This window comes from Eptesicus fuscus, chromosome 2, assembly GCF_027574615.1.
Source record: "Eptesicus fuscus isolate TK198812 chromosome 2, DD_ASM_mEF_20220401, whole genome shotgun sequence".
Lineage (NCBI taxonomy): Eukaryota > Metazoa > Chordata > Mammalia > Chiroptera > Vespertilionidae > Eptesicus > Eptesicus fuscus.
Window position 1 is genome coordinate 115,941,690 of NC_072474.1, and position 17,001 is coordinate 115,958,690.

At 72.8% G+C, this 17,001-nt stretch overlaps 1 protein-coding gene across 1 annotated transcript; it reads right to left on the minus strand.

The window, feature by feature from the left end:
- Nucleotides 1-1,131: 1,131 nt before the first annotated feature.
- DOK7 (docking protein 7) lies at nucleotides 1,132-14,193 on the minus strand. Its single transcript, XM_054724257.1, has 7 exons — nucleotides 14,118-14,193; nucleotides 14,006-14,051; nucleotides 8,778-9,008; nucleotides 6,677-6,877; nucleotides 2,783-2,902; nucleotides 2,130-2,249; nucleotides 1,132-1,912 (listed from the first exon to the last, which is right to left on the minus strand). The coding sequence occupies exons 1-7, from the start codon at nucleotides 14,169-14,171 to the stop codon at nucleotides 1,176-1,178; spliced, it is 1,509 nt and encodes a 502-aa protein (XP_054580232.1). The 5' UTR covers nucleotides 14,172-14,193; the 3' UTR covers nucleotides 1,132-1,175.
- Nucleotides 14,194-17,001: the final 2,808 nt, after the last annotated feature.

Here is a 17,001-nt window from a genome sequence, read left to right on the forward strand (position 1 = left end):
ATGGGTGCACGCACACGGCTGCACATCACATACAATACACATCTGCACACATGTGCGCACATAACACACAACAATGCACACGTGCACACACACGAGCCCCAGAGGCTGTCTGAAGCCGCCACTCGTTTTCCACACGCAGCGCATTGCGGCCTTAAGCGGCTGGACAGGCGCTCGGATCCCTGCGGAGCGGGTGGCGGGGTGGGGAGCGCTGGCCAAACAGAACGGACAAGGTGGTAAGAAAAGAAGGTTTATTTCCGGTCTAAGAATTCATTACAAACTGTCAGGCTTTGAAAATGTCAAAGAGCAACAACCGTCTTCCGCCGACAGTGACGGGTGAAGCGGACAGGGCCGGGAGCCCCGGGTGGTGCCGGAGGGACGAAGCCGCCCAGAGTCCCGGGTCGCCGGGCCAAGGCCGGCCGGTGCCTCGGACACCGCAGAGCGGACGCCCAGCCGAGGCCAGACCGGCCTCCATGCAGGCAGCCGAGCAGCCGCAGGCCCAGCACAGGACCGGCCCCTCCGCTTCCGCCGCCGCCTTCCAGCCCCTGGCAGCTGGGCCCCCCAGGCTGGCCTCGGGGAGGCTGGGGCCCCGCCCGCCCGCCGGACCGTCCCGTCCAGAACGCGGTTGGTGTGGGGTGAGCGCCGGGGCGGTCCCGGAGTCAGGAGATCCGGCCCCACAAGTCCCTGCGCCTCCTGAGCCTCAGTTTCCTCCCCGCAGGACAGGCCGCCTGTGGGTGTGGGTGTGGGTCCGGGTCCGAGGAGGAGGCGGGGACAAGGCTGTCTCGGGCTCACGTCCCCGGACCGGACGCGTGAATGGAGCGGACACGGAGGGACTTAACCTCGGCGGCGGGCGGTGCCTGCGCGACGGGGGAGGGGACCCGACCGAGCCGCGGGCCGGGCGTCCGAGGCCGCAGTGGGCAGGGTGGGAGGCGCCTCTGGGCGGAGCAGGGCCAGGCCTGGGCCCCGCCCCCTCATGCCCCGCCCCTCCCACCCGCATGCCCCGCCCCCGCATGCCCCGCCCCCGCATGCCCCGCCCCCAGCCACGTGAACCCAGAGGCACTTCCCGCAGCGCCAGGTGCCAGGTGGGCCCCGGTCCTGCGGGTCCGCCAGCGGCTGCAACACCCCCCTGCGGTCCCGACGCCCCGAACGGCTAACGGACACCCCCGCGGCGGCCCCGCCTAGGGAGCGGGGTTTACCTTGAGTCCTCCGCAGGCCGCGCACGGGGAAAAGAAAGCCGGCGGGGGCCCCGCGCGGAGGCCGCCTGCTTCCCAGGGCTCTGGGGGGGCCGGGCTGGGCGGGGCCGCCTCGCTGCCCGGGGCCTCCGTCTCCTGGCCCCGCCGTCTCGCGCCCAGCCAGCCAGAGGGACACCCCGCGGACGTCGGGCCGCCCGGGTCCCCGGCTGCACTGTCGCCCGGGCCGCCCTGCGCCGCCGGGGTCCGGTCCCGGGGGGCCTGGCGCAGGCTGCGGGGCGTGTCGTAGTGGGGCCGCGGGGCGCCGGGCACCTGGTACTCGGCGGCCCCGGGCGGGCAGGCGCACAGGCGGGGCTCGGGCGCCCCCGCCGCCGGCAGGCTGAGCTGCGAGCCGAACTCCTCGCCCGCGCGCCACACGTCCAGGCTGCTCCCCGCGCAGGACGAGCAGCTGCCCGAGTAGGAGGAGTGGCTGCCCGTGGCGATGCCGCTGTCCGAGGAGCTCTGGCGGCCCAGCTCCTGCAGCTGCCGCGGCCGCAGGGGCCTGGGGGGCGGCCGGGAGGCGCCCGGCGCGGCCTCCCCGAGGGCGGAAGCCGCCAGCCCGGGCCCCTCCTGCGAGGCGCTGGCGGAGGACGAGGACTGCTCCGGCCACGCGGCCAGCCGGCTGCCGGCGCTGACGTCCGAGTGGCTGGCCTCCGACGAGGAGCTGGACAGGCTGCGGTCGTCGCCTGAGCGGAGGGAGAGGCGCGGGCGCTCGCGGCGGGGACCTCCCCGGCCCCGCCCCCTCCCCTCGCCCCGTGGCTGCCCCTGGGCGCCCAGGGCGGCACCTAGTGCCGGGCAGTGAGTGGGGAATGAACGGTGAAAGGGTGGAGAGCACCGAGGGAGGGGGCGAAGGCTTGGAGGTCGGAAGGCCCGCCCCGCCCTCGCCCAGCCCCGGGGCCGTACCTCCGCTGCCCGGCCGGCCGCAGTGGGAGAGGAGGCTGAGCCGCTTCTCCAGCTGCAGGGCCTCCAGGGCCTCCTGGGCCACTCGCTCCTCCGCGGTGGGGGGCCCCCCAGGGCCGGCGTCTGCGGCAGAGGAACCACGAGAGGCAGCCCCAGCCTCCCCCCAGGACCTCCGCCGCGGCCCACGCGCTGCCCAGGACTCAAGGGGAGCCCGGCGCTGTCAGGGCCACGTGCACCCGGGGCAGCCCCCACGCCACGGCCGGCCACGGGGACCCGCTGGGAGCCCGCCGGCCACACCCCTGCAGCCGCGCCCCGCCTGGGCTGCAAGGCAGGACAGCGCCAGCAGAGGGCGCTGCGGGCGCCCAGCGGAGGACCGGGAAGAAGGGCCCAGGCCCCCTCCGTGCAGCCCCTGCCCACCGCCCCCAGCCCCCGGCCCTGCGACCTCAGGGGCCAGCGCCGCTCAGAGGTCCCCGAGTCCCGTCCGGGCGGGGCTGCTGGCTGACCCTCTGTCCACCCTGTCCCGGCCAGCGGGGCGGCCGGAGGGGGAAGCCTGTGCCCAGGCCCAGCGGGGCGCCAGCTCGGCCCCCTCCTGCGGGGGGCGGGGGGGAGCAGGGCAGGGCCGAGGGACCCTCCCGCTGGGACCGCTCCCCACGCACCTGGGAGGACCGGCCGCAGCCCGGCGGGGCCCTTGGTCGGGGAGATGCCCCGGACGATGCAGTCGAACAGGAAGCTGATCCGCTCCCCCTCGGCGGAGGCCAGGAAGAAGGCGCCGGCCCCTGCGGGGACAGCCGTCAGCCCGGCCCCACCGTGGGCGGACCCCGCGGGCCCCGGGCGGCGTGGGGCTGGACGGAGGGACCCTGCGGGCCCCGGGGGCGTGGGGCTGGACGGAGGGACACGCGGGCCCCAGGCGGCGTGGGGCTGGACGGAGGGACACGCGGGCCCCGGGCGGCGTGGGGCTGGACGGAGGGACCCTGCGGGCCCCAGGGGACGTGGGGCTGGACGGAGGGACCCTGCGGGCCCCGGGCGGCGTGGGGCTGGACGGAGGGACCCTGCGGGCCCCGGGCGGCGTGGGGCTGGACGGAGGGACCCTGCGGGCTCCAGGGGGCGTGGGGCTGGACAGAGGGACACGCGGGCCCCGGGCGGCGTGGGGCTGGACGGAGGGACCCTGCGGGCCCCCGGGTGGCGTGGGGCTGGACGGAGGGACCCTGCGGGCCCCGGGCGGCGTGGGGCTGGACGGAGGGACCCCGCGGGCTCCAGGGGACGTGAGGCTGGACGGAGGGACCCTGCGCAGAGCCAGGAGACCCGTCAGGAGCATCCCCGCCCCCCGCCGGGATGAGTCTCAGCTCCATAGCCCTGACGTCCTTCAAACGCCCTCGTCTCGGGGACCGGCCGCACCCCTGCGCACCCCCCTCCTGTGTGACAGGAACGGGTGGGGGAGGAGCTGGCAGAGGTGTCCGGGCTCCACGGAGCCCAGCAGCCCCCCCACATCTCCGAGTTCATCTGAGGGGGCGCAGGGTGCCTTGAGCAGGGCCCACCCCCAGGAGGGGTAGTGACTTTAGCCACGTCAGGGCCACACCTGTCCCCTTACCCAGGGTCGTGAGTGGTGAGGTGCTGGCCTCCCTGCCGCAGCCAGCGCCCGCCCCGCAGTGCCAGCCCTGTGTGCAGGTCTGCTGTGGGCCTGTGCCCCCCCCCGCAAAGGAAGGGCCCGTGAGGACCCCAGCCCCAGGGGGGGCAGGGGGGCGCCTGGGGCGGGGGGGCGCCTGGGGCTGGGGGCGCCTGGGGCAGGGGGGGCGCCTGGGGCAGGGGGCGCCTGGGGCGGGGGGGCGCCTGGGGCGGGGGGGGCGCCTGGGGCGGGGGGCGCCTGGGGCGGGGGGCGCCTGGGGCGGGGGGCGCCTGGGGCGGGGGGGGGCGCCTGGGGCGGGGGGCGCCTGGGGCAGGGGGCGCCTGGGGTCTGCTGCTGAGGTGGCAGAGCAGAGGGCAGGCGGGGTGAGTGAGCGGCCGCCAGGGTGAATGAAATCCCTCACGGCATGAATGGGATGTCGGTCACGGGGGCTGAGCGGCGGTGGCCTCAGCGCTCAGGAATGCCCGCGGCCCAGGCCTCTGCCGTTGCCCAGAGAGGCTCGCGCTCCGGAGGGAAAGGTCCCTGGCGCCCTGAGCAGCCCCACCCCTGGCCGTGCCACTTGCCGCCCGAGGGGCCTGGCCCGGGGTCAGTGCCCTGGGTCGGATGCAATGCCCCCAGCCTGCGACCTGCTGCTGCAGAGACGGGAAGCGGAGGCCCACAGGGGCCAAGAAGTGGGCTCGAGCCAGGACCCCACAGGGACCCCCACGAGGCCCAGCCGCCGCCTCGCCCGCGGCGCCCACCAAGGGCCAGGCGTCTAATCCCAGCGCCGGGCAGCTGGCAGCCGCAGGGCACAGCCAGTCCCCGACTATAAAAAACCACATTCGAGGGGAGCCACCGCGCATTCCCCGCGTCTGCCAGCGCCCGCTGCGGGCCAGCGCTGCCCACGGGCTCCCGCAGGGAGGGGGCGCTCCTGACCACAAGCTGCCGGACGTGGAGCAGCCTGAGGGCCGGGAGGCTGGGGCCCGAGGCCGAGTCCCCCACACCCCTAGGTACCGCGAGCCCCGTGGAGCAGGGAGGGAGGACGGGAGGGAGAGATGAGAGGGAGGACGGGAGGGAGGACGGGAGGGAGGAGAGGGAGGACGGGAGGACGGGAGGGAGGACGGGAGGGAGAGACGGGGTGGCAGAGGGCGGAGGGCGGAGGAATGTGCAGAAGCCACGCCGTCCCGAGACCCTGGGCCGAATGGGATTGCCTCCCACTTGGAGGGGGGGAGGCCCCGTGCGTCCTGTCCCGAGGTCCCTCCTGAGGGCCCAGCGCGGGGACAGCCCCTTGGGCCGGAGGGAACGGAGGCGCGGACGCCCAGAGCCATCGCCTCAGCTGCTCCCGCCCCTTCGTCCGCCCTGAGCGCCCGCAGGCAGACCAGCTCCCTCGCACGCAGACGGGCAAGTGTGGGGGGCTGCACGCCCCAGTTTCCTCACCTGTAGGATGGGGGTCTGCATAGGGCCAGCGTGAGGACCGAGAATTAGCACCCACCCCTAGGAGCGTGGGACTCTGCAGGGTGGGCGGCTTGCCGCCCCCCACCCCGGGCTGGGCGTGTCCCCGTGCCACCTCGGGCTCCGCACCAGCTCCTGGACTCCCCCCAGCATCGCGCTGTGTGCCAACGCAGTGGCCGCCACCGGGAGCCAGCCCGGCCCACTCCCCCCAGAGCCGGAGCCGCAGGTCGGAGGCCAGAGCAACACCCGTCAGAAGTGAGCGGCCTCAGAGGCGGGCCTCGAGCTCCTCGCCTGACCTGACAGGTTCCTGTCCCCTGACCGCAGCTCACAAACGTCCCTCCGTCCCGCCCTCCATCCCTCCCTCCGTCCCTCCGTCCCGCCCTCCATCCCTCCGTCCCTCCCTCCGTCCTTCCCTCCCTCCCTCCGTCCTTCCGTCCCTCCCTCCCTCCCTCCGTCCTTCCCTCCATCCCTCCCTCCGTCCTTCCCTCCCTCCATCCCTCCCCTCCGTCCCTCCGTCTCGCCCTCCATCCCTCCCTCCGTCCTTCCCTCCTTCCCTCCGTCCTTCCGTCCTTCCGTCCCTCCCTCCGTCCCTTGTCCTTCCGTCCCTCTGACCCTCCGTCTGCTGCCAGTGGAGGGGGCGGGGCCGCGGCTCAGGCTGCCCGGGCCACTGCACTAGACGGGCTGGTGCTGGGGAGGGGCTCCAGGCTGCACCCCCACCCTGGGACCCTCACCTCACCCCTCCTCACACCCCGGCTGCCCCTCCCGCGCCCCCTTCAAGCACCACCTTGTTAGGGGGCCCGGAACCCAGAGGCCCCTCCCCCCACAGCTGCTGGGAACGCGCCCCCTCAGCGGGCACCGCCTCAGGCCCTGCCTCCACATCCGCACTCGGGCCGGTGCCACCTCACACCGTCCGCTGGGCCCGGCCTGGCCAGGCGCACGGCTCCCCGGGTCGAGGAGAGCAGGGGCTCCAGGCCCGGCAGCAGCAGTCGCCACCCCACGGCCACAGCAGGGCCACATCCCCCCGGAGCCACGCCCACACCCGCCAGCCATGCCAGGCAGACCCCGCGCAGCCTGGGCAGGGACACGGAGACAGCCCGCAGCCGCCAGCGTCCCCGAGGCCAGGTCCGCCCGCCCGCCCGGCCCTCAGCTGGCCTGGCCTCCCCCGGGGCGGGCAGCCCTCCCCCTCCCTGCCCGGCAGGCCCAGGAGCCTGGTCCCGGGTGCGAGCGCTTCTCCGCGTGCCCCCGCACCCGTCTATTCGTTCTTTTCTTTAAATCTCACTGCGGCCTCAGACGCAGGCCGCCCTGTGGCCCGAAGGCCTCGGTGCCTCCCGCAGCTTCCTGCGGGCCCTCCTCTCACTCGGGGTCGGGGTCAGGGTCGGGGTCAGCACCCAGCGCCAGCCTGAGAGACACCACCCAGGCCCGGCCGGTCCCCAGCCGCCAGGGTGTGACCGTGGGGCCAGGCCAGGGGGGGGGGGCCAGGCCCCGGCCGCAGACTTACAGTAGCCACACCTGGTCCCGCCTTCCAGGATGAACCCGTTGGGCACCGCCCCGTAGCGCCGGAGGTCCGACAGCTTCCACTGCCCCGCCACGGCCGGGGGCACGTCCCTGGCCACGACCAGCAGGTCGTTGCAGAGGTGGAGGGTGGCAGGGCCGCTCTCCAGCTTGGTGCCCGGGGCCACCGTCACGGGGAACCTGTGCACTGAGCCGGGCAGGGAGCGGGCATCAGTGGGGGCAGGGAGAGGGCATCAGTGGGGGCAGGGAGTGGGCATCAGTGGGGGCAGGGAGAGGGCAGAGGGCAGGGAGAGGGCAGAGGGCAGGGAGAGGGCATCAGTGGGGGCAGGGAGAGGGCAGGGAGCGGGCATCAGTGGGGGCAGGGAGAGGGCATCAGTGGGGGCAGGAAGTGGGCATCAGTGGGGGCAGGGAGAGGGCATCAGTGGGGGCAGGGAGAGGGCATCAGTGGGGGCAGGGAGAGGGCATCAGTGGGGGCAGGGAGTGGGCATCAGTGGGGGCAGAGGGCAGAGGGCAGGGAGAGGGCATCAGTGGGGGCAGGGAGTGGGCATCAGTGGGGGCAGGGAGAGGGCATCAGTGGGGGCAGGGAGTGGGCATCAGTGGGGGCAGGGAGAGGGCAGAGGGCAGGGAGAGGGCATCAGTGGGGGCAGGGAGTGGGCATCAGTGGGGGCAGGGAGAGGGCATCAGTGGGGGCAGGGAGAGGGCAGGGAGCGGGCAGGGAGTGGGCATCAGTGGGGGCAGGGAGAGGGCATAGGGCAGGGAGAGGGCATCAGTGGGGGCAGGGAGTGGGCATCAGTGGGGGCAGGGAGAGGGCAGAGGGCAGGGAGAGGGCATCAGTGGGGGCAGGGAGTGGGCATCAGTGGGGGCAGGGAGAGGGCAGAGGGCAGGGAGAGGGCATCAGTGGGGGCAGGAAGTGGGCATCAGTGGGGGCAGGGAGAGGGCATCAGTGGGGGCAGGGAGAGGGCAGAGGGCAGGGAGAGGGCATCAGTGGGGGCAGGAAGTGGGCATCAGTGGGGCAGGGAGAGGGCATCAGTGGGGGCAGGAAGTGGGCATCAGTGGGGGCAGGGAGTGGGCATCAGTGGGGGCAGGGAGAGGGCAGAGGGCAAGGAGAGGGCATCAGTGGGGGCAGGGAGTGGGCATCAGTGGGGGCAGGGAGTGGGCATCAGTGGGGGCAGGGAGAGGGCAGAGGGCAGGGAGAGGGCATCAGTGGGGGCAGGGAGTGGGCATCAGTGGGGGCAGGGAGAGGGCAGGGAGAGGGCATCAGTGGGGGCAGGAAGTGGGCATCAGTGGGGGCAGGGAGAGGGCATCAGTGGGGGCAGGGAGAGGGCAGAGGGCAGGGAGAGGGCATCAGTGGGGGCAGGAAGTGGGCATCAGTGGGGCAGGGAGAGGGCATCAGTGGGGGCAGGGAGAGGGCAGAGGGCAGGGAGAGGGCATCAGTGGGGGCAGGGAGAGGGCATCAGTGGGGGCAGGGAGTGGGCATCAGCGGGGGCAGGGAGAGGGCAGAGGGCAGGGAGAGGGCAGAGGGCAGGGAGAGGGCAGAGGGCAGGGAGAGGGCATCAGCGGGGGCAGGGAGAGGGCAGAGGGCAGGGAGAGGGCATCAGTGGGGGCAGGGAGAGGGCAGAGGGCAGAGGGCAGAGGGCAGAGGGCAGCACCAACCACGGCGGCTGCCCTCAGCTCCCTGGCTTTCAAGGCGGGCAAGCCCTCGGAGCGGCTGCCCTGCCCGTTCCTGCCCCCACAGCCGGGCTTGGCTCTGGGCGGCTCCTCGTGGAACCTCCCTCAGGAAGCAGCCCCGTGCAGCCCATTTCACAGACGGGGAAACTGAGGCTCAGGGATTGTGCAGCGCCTGGCGACAGGGCGCTCAGGAAACACGGGCCCTCCCCTCCCGGTTAGGGGTCTCCCCGGTGCTGAGCTCACTTATCCCCCTTGGAAAGGGGTGCACATCCCGGGGACAGGTCCCCAGGGAGGGTGAGAGCAGCCTGCGCGGCACTGCGTCATCTCCCTCCCCTTCCCCCCCCCCCACCCCCGCTCCGCGCCCGGCAGTCGTGGGCACGGATGGAGGCTGCGCCCAGGCCCAGGCGCAGGGCACTCACCCTCGCCGAGGGCGTGGCGGATGCGGGCGTCCCAGGCGCACATGGCCTCGCGGCTGTCGAAGCCGAGCATGACGGCCTGCGACAGGCAGACGACGGCCAGCGTGTGGGCCAGGCCCTCGTAGGCCAGGCCGGGCTCCAGGCCGCAGATGTCCTCCAGCGTCAGGCTGCTGCGCTCGCGCAGGCCCTTGGCGCGCTCCGCCCGGTCCCTGTAGGCCAGCATCAGCAGGCAGTCTGCGGGGCGGGGCGGGGCGTCAGGGCGCCAGCCGGCACCCGCCCCAGGGGTCCCCTGCACCCCCGCCCCAGGGGGGTGACCCCAAGCAAGCCACTTAGCCATTTTGCCTCCGTGTGCTGGGGTTCAGGATGTCACACACCCCGCCTGTTACCCCAACGGTAAAGCCGGCAGCTGCTGGGGGGGGGGGGGGGAAGGGGCATGGGCGCTCCACACTGAGCCACAAATGCGGCTGCACCTCCACCGTGCGGCCCCAGGAAACCCAGCCTCAAGCGCAGCCCCCACCCCTACCCCCAGTCTTTGGTTGGGGTGCCGCATTCCCAGTTAAGTGTGGGGCACCCCGAATCCTGCAGGAAAGGGCGAGACATCGCCCAGGGGAGCAGAGCAGGGACGCTGCCGCTTTGATCCCTGACCGGCAGAGCCAACCCCCACTCCCCCCACCCCCATGGATGGACACTGCCCCTGCCCCTGCCCCTGCCCCTGCCCCTGCCCCTGCCCCTAATGAGCAGCGGTGCTGGCTGGCTCCTGCCCGGTCCGGCCCGAGCAAGGGGACCTGAGCGACATGGAGGCCACGGCCCACCCGCAGACTCCATCCCCGCCGCGCCCCTCCGCCCCGTGGGGTGACAGCAGGTGGCTGGGTCCCAGCAAACCCACGCTGACAAACTCGGTGCGGGGACAGTGCTGGGTCCTCACCTCCTGCTTAGTACCTGGCCACTGTGTCTAGAACGCTTCCATCAGAAAAATGCAAAGATTTCCCATTTTGAGAAAAAAAAAAAGAAATCAGAACCCGTCAGAGGTTCCAGCATGTTCTCTCCCACGTGTGGCCCAGAAGCGGCAGCGGCGGGCCCGAGGGTCAGTCTCACGGGCGGCATGACAGGCGCGTGTCCCATGAAAATGTCCCCAACGTGTCACCAGAGGCCGGAGGAGTAAGAACGCGAGGGAGCGGTGATCACAGGACCAGCAGGAGACACGGAAAGACTCCTCGTGGGCCAGGGGGAGCCGCAGGGCAGGCAGTTGCAGGGGAGCAGGCCGGGGACAGCCCCCCCGCCTCCCGCGCCCCCATAGCAGCCCCGTCCCCGTCCCCTCAGCGCTGGGAGCCTCTCTGTCCCTCTGAGAAAGGGGCACACCCACCCGGGAGCCGAGGCCCTGACCTGGCCGCCTGCCACACGGGCACCTGGGACCATCCAGGTCCCTAAACTCAGGGAAGGGTGCACCCTGACCGCTGACCGGCCCAGGCTCTGCCCGCCCCAGCCCTGCAGGGAGGGGCAGTCGGGGACTGGCGAGGGTGGGAAAGGCAAAGGGCCCGCCCTGTCAGGACCCTGCAAGTCCCTCACTGTCCCCTGGGGGCCACTCCCACCTCCCCTCTGCCCCGCAGCCTCCCCGCCGCCCCCGGCCCTCCTGCTCAGGGCAACCTGGGGCCAGGGGACAGCGGGCAGCCAGGCACTGAGCGGGACGGAGGAGCCGAGAGGGAGGGGGAGGGGGGAGGGACAGGCACCCACGGGAGTGCACCTGGGCTCAGCGTCAGAGAACAGACTTGACTTCCGCGTGATGGAAGGAGCCGGCCCTGCAGCCCCACAGGGAACAGCATCGTGCTGGAGGGAACAGCCAGTGCAAAGGCTCAGAGGCAGGGACCCAGAGGGCTGGGCCTGCATGAGGGGGAGGGGAAGCGTGGTCCCAGATCAGCATTTAGGTCAGGGGGCCTGGAGCCCCATTCCAACGCCCCCGGGCTCTCAGCCAAGGGGCCTGGCCTGGCCGCGCGTGGAGAGGGGACGCGGGTGACCGCAGAGCCTCCAGCTCCAGCCGCCGCTCAGGAGAGAGGCGCTGGCTGGGCCGCCTGTGGTCACCAGGGCGACACTCTGGGGAGCCTCACTCACAGGCCCTCCTGGAGGCGGAGGAGGGAAAGGAAGAGGAAGGATGCTGGGCCGGGGGGCGGGGGCCGGGCTGGGGTGCTGTCCTGGACACGTGAGCCAGGGCCTATAGGGCCGAAGGCGGCGTGCCCCCAGCAGCTGAATGTAAAAATAGCCGTGGAGTCATGAGCACGCAAAGGCCTTTACGGGGGGTGGAGGGGGTGGCCTGCAGCGAAGACCAGGGCCCGAAGCTGCTGGAGATGGAGGGCCACACGCGGACGAGGCCGGCCGGAGCCGGGACAGAGGCCGGAGGAGCAGCCGCTGCATTGAGCCCTGAGAGGTCACAGTGACCTTGAGGCGTGTCTTCAGGAGAGCCGCTGCTGAGCCGGGGATCTGCCGATGGTGTAGGCAGGGGGTGGGGAGTGTGGGGGGCAGCCCCAGGCACTGGGGCTTGGGGACCACTGGCCGGGCTGGTCTGCAGGTGCCTCAGTGGCAGCCAGGAGGCACCGTGTGCCACGCAGGCCCGCTCACCAGCTGGTGCAGGAAGGACGTGCACCTGGGCATGGAGGGCGTGGGGGCGCACACAGGCCTTGGGGCACACAGGCTCCGGGTGCCCGGGCCTGGGCAGGGAGCACCCCATGTGAGCAGAGCCAGATCGGAGCTGAGGGGCCCCGGCTGCACCCACACTGTCCAGGCTGCCTGCCTGGCCGGGACCCACGCCTCATGCCCATCGGACACAGAGCATCCAAGGCCAGGAGACCCTCCGCATCACCCATCACCACCAGCCGGGACCCACCCGCAGCGCTGACACCCCGGGAGGCCCTGGGAAGCTCCGCGCCCCCCCCCCCCGGCAGCTGTGCAGGGCTGCCGAGAGCGGTGGGGCCCCCAGCCCCTCACCCAGCAGGTCCCCCCTGCCAGGCTGCCCACGAGGACACCCGCCTCAGCACTGACGCGGGGGGACAGGGCCGCCTGCCGCGGGGCTGGGGGCCGGCTGTGCCCATAACGCCCGAGGCCCTGCCAGCGCCAGACGCGGTCCCTCCTGGAGGCTGCTCGGGGCTGGACGCAGCCCCCAGGGCACCCGCACAGGACGAGGTGAAGAGGGACCCCTGAGCGTGGTGGGCCGGGAGCACCCAACGCTCCGCTCCGGAAGCGCCTCTGGACCCTCATCCCCAGGCAGGACCCTCCGGGCCGCACGCGACACCCCCCCCACCACCACCATCCTGAGCCTCAGCCGGGAGGAAGGGAGACGCTGCCCGGCCACCAGACGTGGGCCCGGGCCGCAGAGGGACCAGGCGCGAATCCCCTGCCCGGACAGAGGCTGAGGCCAGGACACGCCCGCGCAGCGTTAGGCCCTGCGGGGAAGGTCCACCGGGTCTGCTACCCGACAGGGTGCCCTCCGCGCAGCGCACCCGGCTGCCTCCGTGAGCGAGCGGGCCCTCCCGGGACAGACGTGTCTACGACGCGAGGGCAGGGCGGGTCCCCTCCTTCCCAGGCTCCCCGGTCGCCTCACCAGGATCTGGGGGTCTCAGCTGTGAAGTCCTCACGGAGGGAACCTGCTCCCCGCACCCGAGCCCCTGGGGGAGCTGGTCTTCAGGGCGGGCAGGGAGGGGCCCGGATGGGTCGCAGCCCCAGCACCCGGCACATGGGGGGGGGGGGCAGGGCCTCTGCCTTGGTCCGAGGCGCCTGCAGTCCTCACGCCGGCAGGGTGGGCGCCACCCAGAGGGGCAGACCCTGGCCCCGCGAGGCCCTGAGTGTCCGCCCGCTCCTCTCCAGCAGCTCCGCCCTCGGGCTCCGGGCACCGGGCGCTCTCCGGCGGTGGCTGCTCCCTGCTGCTCCGTGATTCTGCCCTCTTTGGGGCCCGCACACTCCCCCGGCACCCCGTACGCTCACTCGCAGCTGATACTGGCATGAAGGCCACCCCGGGCTGAAATCACCGCCCCCCCCCCCCCCCAGACAAAGACCAACCCCAGGGCTGCTCTTCCAGGGGGACCCCCGGGTCTGCACAGGCCCCAGCTCACCACAGCTGGCTGGAGCCCTGCACCAGCACATGGGCCTGTCCCCTGCCAGCCCCACGCCCTCCCGCTTCCCTGGAGCTCCCGGGACGGGGCACCAGGCACAGGGGCCGGCATGAGAGGCCCCACCGAGGGGCAGCCGAGGCCCAGCAGGGAGTGAGTGAGTCCGGCCAAAAGCGGGCCTTGCGCTGCATCCGCGAGGAGCAGGCTCTGCAGAAGGGACGGAGGAGGGGACCCAGGAGAACGGGGCTCCCCACACCCTCTCCGGGAAGCGCCAGGCACGCAGGCTCCGGAAGACTGGCCGCCCCGTGTGCGGCAGTGCGCGCCCCCAGCTTCCCACACAGCCCGCCGGGGCGGCTCCGGGCACCTGTCTCCCCAGCAGCTGCAGCCGGCGCCCAGCTTCCCAGGGGCCCAGCCACCCGCCGCAGAGGATGCCCAGCTTCGCGCTCAGGGCGCGTCCTCCCAGCCGGGGCGCCGCCTGGTGGGGGGGGGGGTGCCCCTGTGGGCCATTCTCTCCTCCAGGAGGCTGCCCCCCACCCCCACCCCCGCACCAGGGGACCATTTTCTCAGAAGCACCCCTGCTCCTGCCCGCAACCCGGCCCCTGCTCTGCCTGGGCAGGTGGGGAGGCTGCGGGGCAGGTGGGGAGGCAGGTGGGGAGGCGGCGGGGCAGGTGGGGAGGCTTCGGGGCAGGTGGGAAGGCAGGTGGGGCAGGTGGGAAGGCAGGTGGGGAGGCCAGGCCCCACCCATCGGCTCCCGGCCCTCGGCCCCTGCGGGCTGGGGGAGGGGCAGCCGGCTCCCGCACGGACCCCCTCCGCCTCCGCAGGCCTGGCCGCCCCCGCCCCGGGCGCAGTCTGCCTCTGGAAAGAGGGTCCTCGCCCGCCCGGGCCTGGGGGTCTGAAGCGGCGGCTCCGGCCCCGCACCGGCCCGCGGTGGGTCCGGCGTCCCGGGAGGAGGCCGAGGCCGCCGCGCTCTCCGGTTACAGCCTCAGCCCCGGTGCCGCCGGCTATTTCGGGCGAGCTGGCCGCGCTCCGGCCGCCCCGCGCAGGAGGCCACGGCGCCCGCGCCCCGCGCCCCCCTCCCCGCTCCCCGCGCCCCGCGCCCCGCTCCCCGCCCCGCCAGGCCGCCCGCGCCCCGCTCACCTGCCACGGGCGACGGCTTGCGCAGCACCAGCCACCTACTCTTCCACTGCGGGGACAGAGGGCGTGAGCGGCCGCCCGCGCCCGCCCGCCCCCGCCCGCCGCGCGCCCGCACCTTCTTGCCGTCCCGCAGCTTGACCTGGCCCTCCACCAGCGCCGCCTCGGTCATCTTCTGTCATGGTTCCCGCCGCCGCCGCCGCCGCCGCCGCCGCCGCCCGGCCCGCCCGGCCCAGGGTCACTTTCAAAATAGCTCGGCGGCGCGGGGCGGGGCGGGGCGGGGCGGGGCGGGGCTCAGCGAGGGGTGCGCTCCCCGGCTCCGCCCGCAGCCACGCGGGGCGCTCGGCCCGGCAGAACCCGCAGCCTGTGGCTCCGAGCCGGCGCCCGCGGTGCCGGGGTGCTGCTCCCCGCCCCACGCAAAGCGGACACCCCTCTGCCCACGTCCCGGTTTAAAGCTGCTGCCCCACCGCCCTGGCCCCCGCGGCACCTGCCCCTCCCGTCGCCCAGGCTGTCCCCGGACGCCCTGACTACGGACCGACTCTGGGGCGACTCAGCCCAGCCCTTCAGTCCCCTCTCCTCTCCCTCGGAGGTCGCCCCACTCCCCAGCGGGGTGAGGGGGGGGGTCCTAGCGCATGGCCTGGGGCGCGAACCCCAGTTCAGCTGCTGCCGGGTGTCTGGTCCCCTGCAGCCCGCGGGGAGGCCCTTCGCAGGGGGCGGGCGGGGGAGGGGACTCAGCGCCAGGGCCCTCCTCCACCTGTAGCTGCAGCTCAGCGGTCCGGGTTCCCCAGGAGCCCAGGGGGTTGGGGGACCTGGCAGGGCTGCATCCCGGCGTCAGCCAGCCCCCATCGCTGACTCCAGGAACACCCAGGGTCAGGGGGCGAGGCAGAGGCGGGCGCCGCCCCAGAGAAGCCATGAGAGGCACCGCTCCGCTGAAGTCCCCTCAAGGGCTCATGCTCTGGCCGAGGAGAGGGAAGAGGTGGCGTCCCGTTAACCCGGAGTCCGCGCCAGGAAGCTGCCGCCGGGGCCGGGTCTCTACACGGTCTGGGTCCTTCGGGCTGGGTCCTGCCACCCACAGGGCAGGACGTGACTCAGAGCCACAGGTCCGCTCCGTCCGCCCGAGTGGCTGAGCCTGGACCGGATGGGAGCGTGGCTGGGTGCAGAGAGCCAGGCCCCCCACTGGGGGGCTCCTCCCCACCGCCCCCCGGGGGTCTGAGAGGGCAGGTCCCCGGGGGTCTGAGAGGGCAGGTCCCCGGGGGCCACCCGCTTGACGCTGATGCCCTGGGATGTCTTGTCAGGGCCCAGGTGGAGCAGGGCTGGGGAGCAGCTGCGGCCCCCTGTCCCCGCCCGCCATCACCTGCATGGCTACCAGCAGTCTTTCCCACTGCAGCTGCCCCGCCACAGAGGCCCATTCATGCGCCCACATGTCTCAGGCCCCCGGGCTGGCCCTGGACAGCTGGCACGGGCGGGTGGTGGCTGGGGGCTGTGGCCACCGCCACATCCGCCACCCCAGGCGCCTGGCACTCGGTCCTCCCCGCCGGGAGGGACGTGCCTGCGTTCTTGAGGGCTGGCCTGGCCCAGCTCCCGCCACGCCTGGCGCTGCACCTGCTCCCGGACGGACGGCCAGGGAAATCCGGCCTCAGCCGGGACAGAGTCCCCTCCCCTCCAGGGCCGCAGGGCTGCTGAAAGGCAGGGGCCTCCGCGCGGCTCCCACTCGGGACGCTGGGTCGGCTCCAGCCCCTGCTCCTCAGTTCCTGCTGCAGACCCCGCGTGTCCCCCAGTTCACGTGTGAAGTCCAGCCCTTTGTGTGCCGGTGTCAGGAGGGGCCTTGGGAGGTGAGCGGGTCACGAGGGTGGAGCCCCCACGGGGGATTAGTGACCTCTCAGGAGAGACACCTGAGGACACAGCAAGCAGGCGGCCGTCTGCACGCCTGGAAGTGAGGCCTCTGGCCGCTGGGACTGTGAGGGCCTCCTGAGCGCATGCTCTGAGGTTGGCAGAGCCTTGGGGTCAGACATTGAAGAGCACGAGGAAGGAGATTATAGGCCAGTCTCACGCAGAAACGCAAAAGTCAAATCCTAAACAGAAATAGAAGCAAATCTGAAAAGAGCTCTTAAAAAACAATAGTGTGACCAACAGCCAGGGTCCTCGCAGGCTGGCGTGACAGGACAAGCCGTACGGGTTTACTCACAAGGCGTCATTGTGGGCCCGGGGAGCTCTGCAGCCCTGGCTCCTCCAGACTGGGGCAGGGGAGGGGGGAGGGGCGAGGGAGGAGGGGGGTGAGTCGCCGCAACTGTCCAGGCCGCCGGCGGGGGGTCTGGGTGTACCGTGTGCTCGGCCACTGGAACAAAGCACCACAGACTGGGGCTTCAGCCAGGGACACGGCGCCTCACCGTTCGGGCGAGGTCCCGCGGGGCGATGCCCACAGGGAGGGAGCCGCTGCTCAGGCCGGTCCTTGGCTGTCGATGGCCGCCTTCCCCAGGTGGCATTCACAGCGGCTCCCCGCTGTGTGTGTCTGCGCCCCACTCTCCCTTCCTTACAAGGACACCTGGTGCTGGGCCAGGGCCCACCCTGACCTCACGCGAGCCTGGTCACTCTGTAAAGGTCTTCTCTCCGCACAGTCACATTCTGAGGTCCTGAGGCCAACATGTGGGTTTCAGAAGGTGCAACCTGTAACACTGAGGTGACCCCAAGGCAGGGAGCAGGGAACTCATCCTCCATCTCACTCCGCTCCTTCTCGGACGCCTGCGGGCTCCCTGAGGCCCCCCATAACCAGGGCACAGAGGTCATCGACCAGCCTGCGCAATCAGCCTCCTGGGCCGGGCACAAGCCTGGGGGCGGGGCCCAGGGACGATGCTGGCTCACACCTGGCTCAGCACAGCTCCTCAGGAATGCAAAGCTGGCTTGACCCTAGACCAGCGACTCCCCCAGCTGTGAGTCAGCTCTAACAGATCCACACCCAGCACCGGGGAGGGCAGAGAGCTCGGCGGGAGGTGTATGCGGGCCTG